The 16,196-nt window shown below is 48.8% G+C and overlaps 1 protein-coding gene across 2 annotated transcripts in view; it reads left to right on the plus strand.

Annotated features, from left to right (window-relative positions):
* Window positions 1–16,196, plus strand: part of FAM53B (family with sequence similarity 53 member B) — a 48,876-nt gene that overhangs the window by 9,150 nt on the left and 23,530 nt on the right. For both annotated transcript variants that reach the window (XR_010606467.1, XM_065639158.1), the window contains exons 2-3: window positions 9,468–9,700; window positions 12,558–12,609. Coding sequence is in view for 1 of the 2 variants with exons in the window: in XM_065639158.1 (XP_065495230.1) it covers window positions 9,632–9,700; window positions 12,558–12,609 (121 nt within the window). In the remaining variant the exon portion in view is untranslated. The remainder of the gene's footprint in view (window positions 1–9,467; window positions 9,701–12,557; window positions 12,610–16,196) is intronic.

Below are 16,196 nucleotides of genomic sequence, written 5' to 3' on the forward strand. Positions count from 1 at the left end.
GCTGGACGGGGCTCTGAGCAACCTGAGCTGGTGAAGGGAGTTGGTTTAAAGGTCCCTTCCAACCCAAACCATTCTGTGATTCTCCCTCTGAATGCAGCATGGTCATCCCACCCAGCTGGGATGATGCTACAGGGCACCCTTGGCTTTTGAAGGCATCTTCCCCTGCTTGTCCCACACTCTTAGACTCTGTTCCCCTCAGAACTTCCCCAAATCACCTCCAGCTTTGACCGCACCAGGTTTATGTGTTGGAAATAGCCTTGCCATGCAGTGGGCATTTGCTGGAGGACACAGGGTGGTTGCAACCCGTTGTCTCCTTGCCCTGATGCTTTATTAAGAGCCTATTCTCCTTCCCTCACATTCCCCCATCTCCACCAGAGCTATCAAAACCAGCTCCTTGGCAGCCCGTGCACGTAGGAACTGTCTTCTGGTAACAGATTGTTATGTATTTAATGAACCCGAGGAAAACAAGAAATTTGAAGGCTGCGGGGCGATACAAGTTTGCTGTTCAGTCTGCCAAATTCACGCTAATTCAGACAACTCACAGATGTTTGGCTCCTCGCTCGTTTAAGAGATTTATGTGAGATGCAGGGCTCTGAAATTTATTCCTGGCGTGCGGGCGAGACGGAGGTGGCAGCGTGGGCAAAGGTTTCCCAGCCCCGGAGGATTCCTCCCCTATCTCTGCGGATGCGCCGGAGCTGTACCTTCCTCTTGCCAGCGCAATGTTGATGGCAACGGATGGACAAACAACAGGGAAATGTGCCTTTCGGTCGCTAGGAGGATGAATAAGGGCTCCAGGTTCATCTTCCAGGAGCCAAGGAGCTGTTTGAAAGCTATTTCTCAGCTGAGGAATGAAACCCCAGAGATTGCCCAAGAGCAGAAGCACTTTGTTCTAATGCAAACAGTGGGCTCGTAGGGTTTGCAGGTGACGGTGGGTACGTGTGGTGCCTTGTGTGGGCGCAGAGACCGTCTACTGAAAGCATTTGAAACTCTTAATATGTTGCCTGCTTACTTCAGGTAGGTAATTTCAAATTTTGGAAGGTCTTAAGTCATCATTTTGCTGGGCTTCATGTGAGGTTCTGCAATCTCAGGGTATTTATCCATAAAGGGGATGTGGTAGGGGATGATGTGAAGCCTGGCAGTTGATGCATACATCCAGTATTTCCCTGCTTTAAATTCAGATATTTCTTTAGAGGCCATCAGCCTCTACCGATTCTCCAGCTCAGCCTTGACAAAGGGACAAATCTGACTTGCAAGCAGGATCCAAATCTGTTCACAGAGCGATGATGATGCGCTGGCACCTGACAAGCTTTCCTCAGTTACGCTGCAAGATGACCCAGATCTTGCTTGTTCTTGGTCCGTGTGGTGGTTTTTTTGGTGATGAGTCGAAAGCGTTACGGTCGGCGTTGCAACGCTGAGCTCGCTTTGCAGCTCCAAGACGTGCTTCTCGTGGAGACCCCAAGAGCTGTGGAGCAAGCAGGGGAGCTGGCCAAGAAGCCTCCTTAACCCTCAGAGCGTTATTATCTGGCTGTAAGTAGGTGGATGCTGTGTTAGAGGTGGGTATTAAAATGAATTTATATGCTATTTGAAGTTGGTTTTGCTTGAGAAGTGAGTCTGTAAAAATGGCATGATGGGGCTGTGTTTACCGTCTCTGTCTTAGACGTCTCAGGTTGTATATGGGAAAACAATATAAGGAAGAAACAAGAGTTGTTTTTTGTGTCTGTTTACTAGAGCAGCACGCTCTGAGCGGTAATTAAAAGTAAACCTGGACTCTGCTGGCTCGTTCAGCATCCCTGGTTGTTGAGATTAAGCAGCCAAAGCAATTCTCAATTCAGCAATTCCTCAGCTTTTGGGAGCGTGGCCAACACTCACAGTGTCTCACAGACCATTGCAAATTCTTGTAATAAATCTCACGATTGGGAAAAAAAAAAAAGCAGAAAGGTGAGATGGTTTGTTGGCCCAGCGGGTTGGACTGCTGCTGCTGCCTCAGCTGTTCTTCTCCGGAGACAATCCTTGGTCAAATATTTCCAATATTCCTTCGAAATAATTTTTCTTGGGAGTAATATTTCCAATATTCCTTGGAAATATTACTCAAAATTAGAAGCAGTCCCCTAATGAGTGGATTAGGCAATGATTACATGTTTGCTCAAAGAGAATGTGCCGTTTCTGGAGTCATTGGGACTGAGGACATCCCGTAGGATGTGTCAATATGATCCACATGAGGCTGTACAGAAATATTGGTGGTGTCTGCCCCCAAACCAGTGTGGCTGCTGGGGTGGCTGCGTTCTTGGGGACAGTCCTGCTGGGGAGGAGGACGCTGGGCTCGTGGGGCTGAGCTGGCCCCGGAGTGGCTCCACGGCAGAGCGATGTGCTGGGGATGCACCCTCATCATCCTATGATGTTCTGATGCTGGTCCTCCACAAAAAATTACGTACAGGCTGGATGCACAACCAAAAGATATTTGAGACCCAATGTCAATGCTCCAAATGCGTGTGCTCTTCTCTTTAACTACCGCACGTGAGATTTTGTGCAGTGAGCTGGGTCACTTTGCACATCAAATTGACCAGCAGCTTCCTCGCTTGCACCTCTCGCTTGCCGGTCGCTGTTTTGCAGTTACTAATTTTGCTCTCTTCTTTTCCTTTTCAGTTGCCAGGGAGGAAAAGGCAAAGTCACTGCCAGCACCATTTTCTTCGAGCTAAGATGTTGAGACAAAGCACCTCTGTCCCTGCCGCGTCCTTTCGGTCCCTCTCCGCCGCTCACACGTACGGGAGTCATTCCCCTGCCACTCCTATTCCTTGAGAGCATGGGGGCAATAAACCTGGTGTGTTTATTCAACTAGACGGTGTGTAATTTTCCTTCATTGCCCTTATCTCTTTTTGGTGAGAGCTTGCCTGCAGATGAGATCCAACCAAACGTGTAGATCTGCGTGTGAGCTTGGACTTCAGGCTCCTTTTAGAGGCCGGGGGTGTTTGGACGTGTGGTTTGGGGCTCAGGGACCCTCTGCCGTGTGTCACTTTGGCGTCAGGTTGAGGCAGTACCCAGGCACTTTGAGCAAGAGATTGGATTGAAATAATAGATTTTTATTTGCTTAGTAATTAATTTATGCTTGTGGGCAAGACCCTGGTACATCTGTTGTTTCTGGTAGCGAGCGTTCTTCTCAGATCTCCGTAAGCCAGGTGGCTACCCGTGGTGGCTGCGCATCGTATTGTCTGTTCCTACCACAGCCCCTCGAGATGGGTGATGTTGCGGTAAACCTCAAGCTCCTTTTGGCCGTGGATTTGGTTAGTGCGGCTGTAGAGGCTGGCTCCGTCCCGGCTGTCCTGTGCCGGCAGCTCCGCGGCACACGCGAGCGCTGGGCTGCCTTGGTGAGAACCTCCGTTCCTGCGTGAAGCTGTTGGCCGTAAGCAGCGAGGCGATGCGGTTCTCAAAGCCGTGCAGACCTACGGAGCGATGCTTGTCTTAAACGCAACCCGTTACTGCTTTCCCCTTTGCTATGCCGGCCTTTAAAAATGTTAAGTGTAGGCAAGCCTTTCACGTATTAATTCATGCTGGAACTGTGTCTTTGTCTTGGAAAAGTCTAGTCTAGCTGCAAGCAGGAGGCGGGGGAGGACGTTTCTTGCTTCTTTTCTTTGGCTGGTAATTTCTGAGTACCTGGAGCACGTGGTGAGCCCGAGTGCTTGCTGGGCAGGAGTCGGGCACCATGTGGGATGCGTGTTCTCCTGCACCGGACCCTTCTCCTGCCTCTTGGCAGGACCGTGCTTGCCCTTCCTTGAGCTGGAGAAGACCCTGTGGAGCAGGAGGAGGTGCCCGGAGGCTCAGGGTCAGACGGAGCAGTGCTCCAGCCGTTCTGGGCAGCCCGGGACAGCTCTTCCTCTCGATAGAGTCCCAGGGGATGATCCCGACGCGGCTGCATCCGTGGAAATTCTGTCCTTTGAAGTCACGTGCGCTGACTCATGATCCTGTTTACTCAGGACTAGTCCACAGGGCATTTTCAGAGCGTAAAGACTTCTTCTCAGGCCCTGAATGGCATCTTTCACATTTATTGGAGGTTTTTACCCCATAAATAAAATCAATATTTGCTAATGACATGGAAGAGCACTCAAGCAAGGGGAGCAAGCTGCCCAGAGCTCAGCATCTGTCAGCCCTGCTGCAGAAGGCAAGTTATTGCCTGAGTGCAGAAATGAGCCCACACTTAGCTATGTGCAAATGATAGGCTTCAAGGATTTTTTTCCAAACTTGTAATGCAATAAATTAATAAATTGAAGAGGTACCTCTTGGCATTGTCCAAAGCACTGCAGGTGAGTCAGGCTGTGCAACGAGGAGACTTGATGCAGCCCCAAATCCCTCCTAAGAAGTAGAGGGATGGGGTGGGGGGGCATGATTTTGAATCTGGATAAAAACTGCAATGCGATACCCTGCAGAAAGCCTTAAACCCCACAATTTTCATATTGCAGTAACCAGTTTCGGCTGTCTCCCCAAATTCTTTCTAAATCACCTGTAGTGTTTGGAGGGGATTGGCCGGCTGTGGTGTGCCCAGGCTCCGCAGCAGTCTGTCCTCATGGAGAAATAGGGATCTGCGTAGCAAGAAGGCAATTTCTATCTAATTAGTGAGGAGACTGTTTAAGCCTTAGAAACATGCTCAGGGTTTCGCCTGGAGGGATTAGGTTTGTTCTTCAGACATGTGGGTCTAAACTGTTAAATAAACTTTGTGATCAGAGTGGCTTTTTGCTCAGCTCATTTTCTGCTCGGAAGAGGTGAGGTTGACTTTTTCCACTGCCAAGCTGCACGTTCTGCTTTTCCTCTCGGAGAGCCATTTATATCAAACTGCTGCCTCTGTCCTTACTCGGATTTGTTGCTCCTTTGGTGGCGTTTGCAGCTTCTGAACCGGGGTTACTGAGCCCTCCCGCCCTGGTATGAACCAGTGGCTCCAGCAGATGTGCTGGGCTGGGAGGCTTGGCTTGCTCCAGCCTTGCTCCCGAAGCACCTTATACCTTTGGGTAGCATTTTCTTTGTTGGTTCTCCAGAGACAGCGAGCCAGAATTCATGGTGTGGCGATGGGAAGATTTTTTTTGCTGAGCTAGAGCTTGCTCTCAATCGCATTGTAGCGTTTTGGAATGATGCTGCTGGTGCTGGTGGAGTCAGGTCTGCAGCTACGCCGAGGACGGAACCTGGGGTTGGGTGTTTGTCCTTCCTCTGTTTTCACGGAGTTCGGGAGGGAGTTGGAAGCGGCTGGAAATCCTCTGCCCGGAGAAGGTTTCATTCAGAAAGTTAAGGTCAGCAGTTCTTCCCCTTTTCCTCTTGCAGGGATTTAAGAAAACTTTCTGGGCAGTCTAAAGGGAGCCTGGATACTTCTCCAGGCACAGCACGGAGTAGGGGTAGGACGCAGGGTCCTGTGTCCCTCGTTGCTTTTTCACTGAAGTTTTTTTTTAAAAAATTCTGCAGGGGTGAGTGATTTATATTCTGAGAGTGATCCCGCTGTGCAAGGTGTATCAGTATGCAAAATACGGCTCCGGCTCCTCGTTCCTGCGTGCCTTTTCTGCCTGTAAATAGGTTTGGTGTCAGATTATGTGTCTGGAGATGGATTATTTGGGCTGGACGGGGGCTAAATGTTTTCTGGATGGAGGGTGATGGTCTCACAGCAAGTTGAAATCTTTCGATGCTGGTCCTCAGTCGCCTCTATGAAGAGTACTGCTGGAGGTCAGATATATAGAATCATAGAATCATTTTGGTTGGAAGAGACTCTCAGGATCATTGAGTCCAACCGTAACCTAACTCTAGCACTAAAGAGGAGCAGTTCTAGGGCTGTATTCCTTGCTGGCGCGTTTTAAGGAGCGTATTTGTTCACAGGCATTACCTTTCAAGCCCGTGGATGAAAAGTTGAATCATCTGACTTACTCTTTTTTTGCAGTGTAATTGTCTTCCAAGCCCAACACTCAGTTGCTGTGATACTGTCCGCAAAGTGGCTCTAAGAGGAACCTCTCCCCACCTCCGTGACTGCAAAGATTATAGAGGCTTCTGCTTTGTCTGTATTTTGAAGCAATACCCACAGAAAAAGCAAGATTTGCTCAGATTTGAGGGTTTCCATGCACTAATGCTGCTCATGGGTGCTTCATGCAGCTCAGGAGATTGAGTTCATCCCAGTGGCTGTGTCCCAAGTCTAAACTTAACCTTGATGGAGGGATGAAGATAGTTGCTTTATCTGATTCAAAAGAGGAAATACATGTCTTAAAATAATTAATGGTCCCTGAAGAGTGTCTTTTTATTGGCATGTGTGTGTGTGAAAGCCTCCAGTCTATAAATACACAGTAGTTTCCTTCTCAGAGTCAATGGGGAGAAAGTCCTGGGTCTGCAGAAGCGTTTCTGTCCCACTTGTTTGCATCCAGAGGACAGGACGGGGCAGGACTGCACTGGGTCACACCATGTGTCAGGAGCCTGGCGAGGCAGGTTGCGGAGCCAAAGATCACATTTCACTGGAAAATGGGTTCTGGTTTGTGTTTGTTTTTTTTTTTCCTTTTTATTGCAGTTGCTTGGTGGAGACGATTTCAAAAGAAAACAAAAAGACCCCAGACCCGAACTTCTGGGACCTGATACAGGGTGATGTTGGCTTGCAGTGTTTGCTTGTGTTCTCGTTAGGGTTGTGTTAATTGCAGGAGATGCAGCAGGGAGGTGCGAGGTGTCCGGTGTGGGCTGGGAGCCTCTGCCTTTACTTGCCTGGGTGTGGGTAGGAGCCTGCTGCAGCAACATTAATCATTGCCTTAGGGAAAGGTAATTATTCGGGAAGAAATCATACCCTGTTAACGAGGAACCGTGCTTAACTGCTTTCATGATGCTCTGAACGCTTGTTTGATCTTGGCTTCCCGTGCTATCGCCTTGCCGGCAGTGGCCCCGGAGTCCAGCCCATGGCAAGCATCGCTATCTCTGTGTCAGGACCAGGGACAACCGAGGTTGTGGCAGATCAAAATATAAACCTGAGTGGTTTTTAGTCCTTGTCGCGTGCTTTAGCCATCTACAGTATGGTGCAGGAGGGCACCGCCAGTTCTACTCCGGGGGTTACGCCAGCGCTGGGGGGAGGCTGGAGTCTCCCAAATTGCCTCCTGCTCCTCATCCTTGAGCAGGGCTTTAAACCCGGCTTAGTTCCCCCAGCTCAGAGGCACGCACTGGGGTCTAAGTACCTCTTGTCCATTGGGCATGCCAATCTCTGGGAGGCCGCTGGCCCTGCAAGTTTAGCAGGAGGGGATTTTTCCTCGAGGAACGGGACCTCTGTTCTGGCAGATCTGGGCTCGGACGTCGGCGTGGCTCAACCACGGTAGCTGGTGTGGCTAAAATTGCTGTCTCCTTTTTATTTAGTCCTCACTTCCATGAATCTTTTTGTGGTCCCCATCTGTCCCTTGCTATGTGCTGACACTGGCAGCCCTTTTTGGGGAGCATCCGCTCGCCTCGTGTTTGTTCAGAGCCCGACATAAACAGCCATCCCGCTTGAACAGGATCTCTGGGTTTTGCTGCATACCAGTAAATTTGATGGAAGGACTGTCAAAATGCAGAAATGTAAAACTCTCGTGGAGGTTATTAATGACTGTAGAGTGCCTCTTTCTGCTTGCTTCTGGAAAACAGCCTGGTGTCCCCAAGTTGTCCCCAGCACAGGGCTCGAGGAGCCTCCTGAGTGTAACCTGGGGGATCTGTGTGCTGTAACAGAGGTCTCTGAGCTGCCTCCAGGATCACCGTGGGGTTTGCAGCCCCACAGTGATGGGGACAAGTTGCTGTGTTAGCCAGCACCCCATCCTCCCATACGTTGTGCTCTCCTCACATAAATCCTGGCTATCCATAGCACAAATGTATGATCTGTGCTTGCGAATTATGTTTCAATTTGATAGTCTGAAATGCTTTGCTTTTCTACTTGACAGCTTCTATTTGGTCGTTGGGTTGCCCAGAGGTTTATGATGAAGCTATCACTAAATTGTATATTATAAGCCCACCAGTGTCCTATAGGAAGCTGAAGACTGTACCGCGTGCCCTTGGGAACAGAAATCTTTGGAAAATGTATTGATCTCCCCATCCTGGCTTTGCACTCTGGATGAACTTTGTCCTCACAAAACAATAGAAGGTGATTTTTCTTTACCAGCCAGCTGGCCTTCAAATGAGCTACTCATAACACCATCGCAAGCTCTAATCCAGGTGAACACAGAAAAGACTATTTACAAGCTGGGAAGAGAAGCCGTATCAGCTCCTAATGAGGTTTAATACTTAGTGGCATATTTTTAGATATTGTCCTTAAATATCACAGTTGGGTTTTGACGGCGTGTTACGCTCTTTGGATCGTGCAAGTGGTGTTTTTGTTGTTTGCATCGACTGCAAGGCAAGGAAATAGCGAAACAGGATTAAAGGAGTGGTTTGGGGAAAACACTGATTTCTCTAATCAGATTTGAATTGCAATCTGTCTGCTTTTACATGAGAGTAAGTTTATTGGAGAGGTTGCCAGGAGGTGAGGCAGAGCTGGGCAAACACTCGTGCTCAGGTCTGTGCGGTGCTGTAACAGCCTGGCTTGCAGCTCGTTTTTTTAATACACGTTCCACTTTGTTCCGACTTTAGCTTTTCCTACCTAAAACTACCTAAGAAATAGGTAAGGATCAAGAAGCATAGTGTGGCCCTTAGGATTTCAGGGCAGGGAGCTCTCTCCTTCCTTGCAGGTGACTCTTTGCCTTGTTTATTCCCCAAAAAGCTCTTCATAGGTTGGAAATTGGGAAGTAGCTGGAGTGGGATAGGGTCATCCAGGGGATTTCACAGCCTTAATGATGCTGAAGAGGCTTCTTCTGCTGGACATCTGCTCCCCGTTGGTCTGGGGGCAAGAACTTGTGTGAGATCGACCCTGGGGCTTTAGCCAGCCTTTCCTTCAAAGCCTCGATAGCTTTGGTATAGGGGATGCGAGTTCCCTTTTTCGAAGGAAGAATTCAGAGGAGACTCTATTTACTCGTTTATCTGTTTGTTTATTTATTTACTTATTTATTTTTCTGGCGTACATCTGTCCCTCTGGATCGCCTTGTGTACCTTATGTGCTTCCAACAGTTCGTGCGATTGCCCGTCCCGCGAAACACCTTTGTGCTGATGGGTTGCGGGGGAACACCAACAATATTTAAGGGTCGAAAATAAATACTCCCCTGGAGTAACTGCTGTCGGGGTGTTTTCCAGGCAGTGCTTGCCTATTGCCCGCCTTCATCCTGCCATAAAATCATAGAATGGTTTGGGTTGAAGGGACCTTCCCAGCTCATCCAACCCCTGCCATGAGCAGGGACATCTGCACCTGCTCAGGTTGCTCAGAGCCCCGTCCAGCCTGGCCTGGGATGTCTCCAGGGATGCTTCATCCACCACCTCTCCGGCCAACCTGGGCCAGGCTCTCACCGCCCTCAGTGTCAAAAATTTCTCTCTCCCCCTCCCAGGTGAGTCCCTTAACGCTGTTTCTCTCTCTGTGTGCACAGGGAGTTTTCCGTGCTCGGGGGCTGTTCCTGTACATCCCCCCAGGAGCCGGCGGGGCTGAGCCTTTCCCGGGGGAACATGCACTGACAGAGGAGCTTCACCAGACCTTGGCTGCCGGCACCCTTGGCCTGGGCCCTGATGGACTCCGAGGCAGGACTGCGTTACCATGGTGATGATCTTAACCAAAACTCGGGAAAACAAAGGTGCTGACTCCATAACATGCAGGACTGAGCTGGTAAGCGTTGAGAAATCTTCGTTCAAAACTTATTTGCTGCTGAGAGCTTTGCTGTAGCGTTATAATATGGGTTTTTTGGAGGGCCAGGTCTTTAGATGGTTTATATCGCTGATTTCTACCAAGCTGCATTAATATCCAAGGAGCAGGTGATTGGAGTGCTGTTTGCATATGTGGATTTCAGTGAGCATGCGATGGAATAAAGAGCAGAAAAAAAATCAATGCCGTGAATAACACAGGCAAGAAGTTGCTTCACCAGCAGCGAGCAGATGCTCGTCATTAATAGGAGGATGAGCAAGTGGGGAGCAGGATTAGGTGGGAGATGGCGAAGGGCAGTGCCGTGGTACTTAACAGTCTCCCTGGCAGCCTGGAGGGATGCAAATCCAACCACGCTGAATGAGCTGGCAACAAACAAACAGAAAAACAAATTAGGGGCAGCAAACAGCCGAAATGATGCTGCAAGGGGTGAGCGAGGCTGCGGGGCTGAGGTAGTGTGAAATGAGGGGCAATGCATTGTCTGGGGACGGTGTCAGAACCAGCGAGGGTGGGCAGGAGGAGGAGGTGTGGGATGATGGAGAGCTGTCTGAGAGAGCCCAGAGCAGGGCTGGTTGTGGACGTTTTCTCCTCTGTCCTCCGGGAGAGATGGTCGTAGTCTGAGAAGAAATTAGACCGCAAGGCTCTTCCTCACAGGGTGCGCTGAGGGCCTCAGATAAGGGCGTGCAGGAGCAGGGCAGGAAGCATCTGGCAAGATTAGCCATAAATGGGCATTTTGAGCATAAAAAGAAATATAAACGCCTAAGTTTGCTGAGGATGATGGACTGTCTGTCCAGGCTTCCCAGGCAGATACCTCAGCATGCCAGGGCAAAGGCAGGCTGTCCCGGCAGTGCGCGGCAGAGAGGGCGAGCAAGCCATGGGCGGTGTTAAATCCTGCCTTAAAAGGGTAATATTTGGGAAGGAAGGATATTGATATATTAGAAAGTCATCCTTGCTTTAGTATTGTCTGCTGCCAGGAAGGCAGCATCTCCCGTGGCTGCTGCTCGGTGTGGCGAGGGGAGAGCCTGAGCATCCCACGCTGGCTGTATCCCAGGAGGTGGAGGGGAACTTGCTACGGAGAGGTGGACGAGGAGTAGTTTCTTCTACTGCTGCGGGAAGGGATGGGCAGCCGGGATTTCCGATGGCAGGCACTGAGGTGAGGAGCTGTAACGCGAAACTTTGCCCTCGCCTGTTTGCCAAGCGCCTTCCGCAGCCCTGGGGCTGGGTCAATACTGCAGTGATCATCCTGGTTACGTGACTTGAATGGCTGGGTTGTCCAGGCTGTTAAGCTGGGGCAGGTGTTCACAAGAAGACTGATCCACCAAGGAAAGCAAGAATTTTTCAGTTGACTTCATGGGAAAGGCCAAAAACCAAAACCTAAAGGAAATAAATGGCCGAGCAGCGGGACAGCATCACCTACCAACGCCTGATGGGTTCATTTGGTTCAGTTCCCAGTTTGGTGGTAGGTGAAACCCTTAGGAAATGGTAATTATACTCAGTATGAAACATATGTCATCTAAAGATGTTCCTCTCCATCCCACACTTGCAGGCAGTAGCTGGTCTCTGGAGCTTGTCCCACTTCCATCTTTACTCCACTTTGGCCACTCTTTGGAGACAGTTGCCCATCCTTGCTGTCTCTTGAATAATTCTACTTGCTGCTTCATCAGGTGGGGCCTGACAGGTAGAAACAGCCTTACTTACCTAGAAAAGTGCCACATGCTCTGGAGAAGGTGACCAGCCCTTATTTACCTTCTTCCCATCTGCACCCCACCATTGTTTTCTGCCTCCACATCCCTCTATATTCAATATTTACAATATTCTGTGTATGAAGTGAGATCCTTTTATTGGATTGCTCTGTACAGGGAGGTGTCAGCCATTGTTACATTATTATTATTATTATTATTATTATTAGTGAGCAGGCAACCTGTAAAACATGGATCAGGAAAGAAGGTGCAAATGTGATGGCCAAAGGCCAGATAAAACACAGCTATAGCAGTGCAGATGAACAGGGAGGTCATACTGATGCTTCCCTCAGACGATGTAGAGCCTCGATCAAGATGGGCTGGTGTTGCCAGGAGAGAAACTTCAGAAGCAGAATATGGGTATTTTTGTGGATAATAAAATCAGAATTAGTATGGAAGTGTGTTTTTGCAGACATAGCTGAAATGGCATGAGGCTGCAGATGACATATTGATTTATTGTATATAAAACTGTCCATGCCCATTTTTAGAAGTCTGATGATGTCTCTAATGCTGTCAAGAGGGAAATTCTTGGAAAAAAAAAAGAGTGTAAAAAAAGCATCCAGGATTATTTTGTATCCATATAGCGGCATTTTTCCCTATTTTTAGCACAAATTAGCACAATCCAAACACAGACTTCCCAGAAGTCCTGGGGTGAGGGTGCCTTGCCTTAGAAACACACTATATGTTAAAAAAAAAAACAAAACCCAAAAACCTGCTTTGTACCTAGACAGGAGACCTTAATGGGCTTGGGTGGGAGTCAGATAGCATTAGTGCAGAATTACTGCTGAATTTTTCCTCCAGGTTTAGTTTCTCTCGTGGTTTGGGTCCTGGAGCGGGGGACTTTGCTGCAGATATTCCCGTGGGTAAGGACGAGGTGCAGGAGCCGTGATCTGCAAGCTCAGACCTCCACACCGACTCTCTGCAGCGTGTAATTAAATTTGATTTGACTGAGGGAAGGTGACCGGGTCTGTCCCCCTGTCCCTGCCCTAACGGGACGGTCGTGGGTGGCCAAGGCTGGAGCAGGGTGGTTTCTGGTGACCCGGTCGAGTCTGCGAGAAGTGAATAGTTTCTCTGGTTGTTTGCAGCACACTCCAAAGATGAGTCAAGGACCTACCCTCTTCTCTTGTGGCGTGATGGGTAAGTAACAGAAACTTCTGTCTGTATTCACTCTGCCTCCACTCCCGCTTCCTTATAGCAATGGGTGGGAAGATGTCTTGACTTGCTGGATTTCTCCAAAAAATGCTCCCTGTGCCACCCGCCGTCCCAGAGGAGGTTGTCCTGCCCTGTTGCCATTGCTGAGTGTATTGCTTATCTCCTTTCCCCTCCCCTTTGATATATCTGCTTATTTTTAGAGTAACTCATACAGTTGAGGCGATAAGGATTTTGGGTTTGAAATCGTGTTTGAGTGTCCAGCCCATGACCATGGCTTTTGACTGTTCACATGATGCAAGCAGTAAATATCCGTATTATCACCAAAATATTCTGCCGCTTCACAAGAAGTGTTTGGACAGGCCTCAAACAATAAGGAAAATGTCTTTTTTTGCCGTCGATGATAACCGTGGTATAGGATGTTTAATACCTATCATGTCAGGGCTTGCAATTAATTTTTATGCTGAGCAGCCACCAAAATTGATGGGGGATTGGTGCCTTGGCCGGTGATCCTGAAAAACGGATAGTGCTGGAGGATGTGCTGTTATATTGTGCTCTTTGGGTTTTGTAGGGGGGGAGCCAATCACTAGGCAAAGTCTCAAAACCCAATTAAAATTGTAGGTCAAGTTTGAGCCAAGCTACTTGGTATGAAAGCCAATACTTTACAGACAAAGAGGCTGCTCCTTTTCTTCGTGGACACAACTCTCATTAGCGTTAATGCGACCTGAGCACATTCATTGAGGGGAGATATTTCCCAAGCTCTCTGATAACTCCAGTCATTTGGAGCGGTGGGGGGAGATGGAAAGCATTTGGATTTTTTTCAGGTGAAAGTCACAAGCTTCCAAGTCAAGAAAGCCTAGAGACAGCCTGTTCCCTTTCTCCTGCCTGTCAAACATGAGCAAGGAACAAAGAAACCCAATCAGATGGTTTTGTCTTGCGCTGGGGCACTGGCAGGCACTTCAGCAGATATGAAGAGTCTACTCCTAATTGAAAAGCAGCTTGTCATTAAGAGCTTTTACAAAGCCGCCTGTGTCTTTGTAGCACTGTGCTGGTCTTCCTTGGCTGCCAAATTATCCTCTTTCTGAGGGAACCAAATCTCATCTCCTTGACCACAGCTTGTTGCGTCATGGTCTTGAGTGTTGGGCCCCTCACGCCAAGAAAGGCCTTGGGGTACTGGAGCGAATTCAGAGAAGGGAACGGAGCTGGTGAACGATCTGGAGCACAAGTGTGATGGGAGCGGCTGAGGGAGCTGGGGGTTCAGCTGGAGAACAGGAGCTGAGGGGAGACCTTCTGATCTCTGAACTGCCTGAAAGGAGCTTGGAGCCAGGGGGGGTCGGGCTCTGCTCCCAAGTAACAAGCGACAGGATGAGGGGAAACGGCCTTAAGTTGCACCAGAGGAGGTTCAGATTGGATCTTGGGAACAATTTCTTCCCAGAAAGGGTTGTCGGGCATTGGAACAGGCTGCCCAGGGCAGTGCTGGAGTCACCATCCCTGGAGGGGTTTAAAAGACACGGAAATGAGGTTCACAGGGACATGGTTTCGAGGTGGACTTGACAGTGTCGGGTTAATGGTTGGACTTGATGATCTTTAAGGTCTTTTCCAACCAAAACAGTTCTGTGATTCTATGCCCAGTCAAGAGGAGCCAGGCTCTCCAGCATGCAAGGACATTGGTGAGCTTGGGTTTAATTTTAGGCATCTTTCCCAAATGCTCTTCTCAGTGTCTCCAAAAGTGGGCCATGATCACAGACCAACCCAGCATCGAAACTTGCATAACGTTTTAAATAAGTCCCGTGGTTATAATGGCATCGAATGTGAAACTGGGGGAATATTTCAGGTCAAAGGGCCAAGTCCCTGTTGGTGGAGATCACTGAGATAAATAAACGCAGTGAAGTTTGGACTGGCAGCGGAGCCAATGGGAGGCAAAAAGTCATAGTCCCATGGACAGAGTCAGGGCGATGGAGGGAAGTTGGCTGAATTTTCTCAAGGAAGGAGAAAGAAGAAGTTGGGTCAAAGTCCCAATGGATGCGTAATGCACCATGACCAAGAAAGCCAGCTGGCCCAGGACAGTGACCCTGTGGTCCTACTTACCCATGGCATAACGTGGGGAAAAGTAAAATAAAGTAAAGCCCATGCATTCTAGATGTAAATACCTCACAAGGTACTAATCACGAGAATCTGAAAATCAATTCTAGATTGTAACAGAACTCAATATATGAGTAAACGTTATTAAAGACTTGGTATGTAGGATGACACACGTTAGATCCACTTCTCAAGGTGAACTAAATAATATTTTGATTTTTAGATTTATGAGAAATACTCCTGACAGTGATATATTAATATTACTAAAAAGATTGGTTTTGTCTTTATATAGCCCTTTGCTGGGAAGATTAAATATGAAATGCATAAAACTATAAATTCAACAATTCCTTTTTTCCCTTCTGCTGGGTGGGCCCTTGAAACACCTGGAAGTATAAGGGTTGTCTAGTTGTTGGATAGGGTATTTTCCCCTTTTTTTCCACTTTCTTCTCCTGCAGTCTCCATCACATGCCTCCAGCGAAAATATCGGTGACTGTGTTAGAGAAAGGAGGCGGCATATTAGAAAGTTGGGGTGTTACTTTTGACTTCCTATATTGAATTTTTCAGTCTTTCAGGGGGATGGCAGAAGAAAATTTACACTATTTTAACAAGGCACTGGTAGAATCGCCTAACCTTTCCCTAGCAGGTGTTTATGTGTCTCCCATCCCTGGAGACATCCCAGGCCAGGCTGGATGGGGCTCTGAGCAACCTGACTTGGTGAAGATGTCCCTGCTTATGGCAGAGGTGGCACTGGATGAGCTTTGAAGGTCCCTTCAACCCAAAATATTCTGTGATTCTTTGATGGATGAAGCGCACGGGTCAGCTCGTCCGTCCTTTGTCACAGTTGGGCAACGCCAGTGGTCCAAGAGGTGATGGTGCCGGTGGAGTTGCAGCCTTGTGTCTCATCATGGCACACCTCCTGCCTGGAAAACGACTTTTCACGCCATGTGGGTGATGGAGAAAAGCCAAGAAGCCCAAAGGAGATCCAGCAGGGAGGTGGTGCCCCTCGATCGCATCCCGAAAGCGCCCGCCCACCGCTCTGCCTCCTGATACAGGGCTTGCACACCTCCTGCTTCGGAACCCGGATTTCCTGGGGTTTCGGGGATTTTTTTTTTTTTGGAAAGCCACCAGTGTAGAGAAGCATCTTTGTGCATGGTCAAGCACAGTCAATCTGCAAAGAGAAAAAGCCGGGCAGGGAAAGCCAACAAGGCACAGCTGGAGCGAGGAGACCTCGCCAGACCATGGTGTTGAGGAGCAGAGCATGTTCTGCCGTCAGGGTGGGGAATTTCCCTCCCCCGTGCAGGCTGTTGGCACGAGGAGCCCACAGCCCACTGGTGTGTTTATTCTCCGGTGGTAGTTTTGGGGGCTGCTGTTTTATTTTCCGTTGAAGCATAGCTCCACACATCGTATTTTAATCTTATTTCTGCCGTGGGAAGGCTCTATGGCACTGCCATCAGCTTATTATGACCATTAAATTTGTTCCACATTTAGAAATCATC

The sequence above is a fragment of the Caloenas nicobarica genome, chromosome 7, assembly GCF_036013445.1.
Source record: "Caloenas nicobarica isolate bCalNic1 chromosome 7, bCalNic1.hap1, whole genome shotgun sequence".
In the NCBI taxonomy this organism is placed as follows: Eukaryota; Metazoa; Chordata; class Aves; order Columbiformes; family Columbidae; genus Caloenas; species Caloenas nicobarica.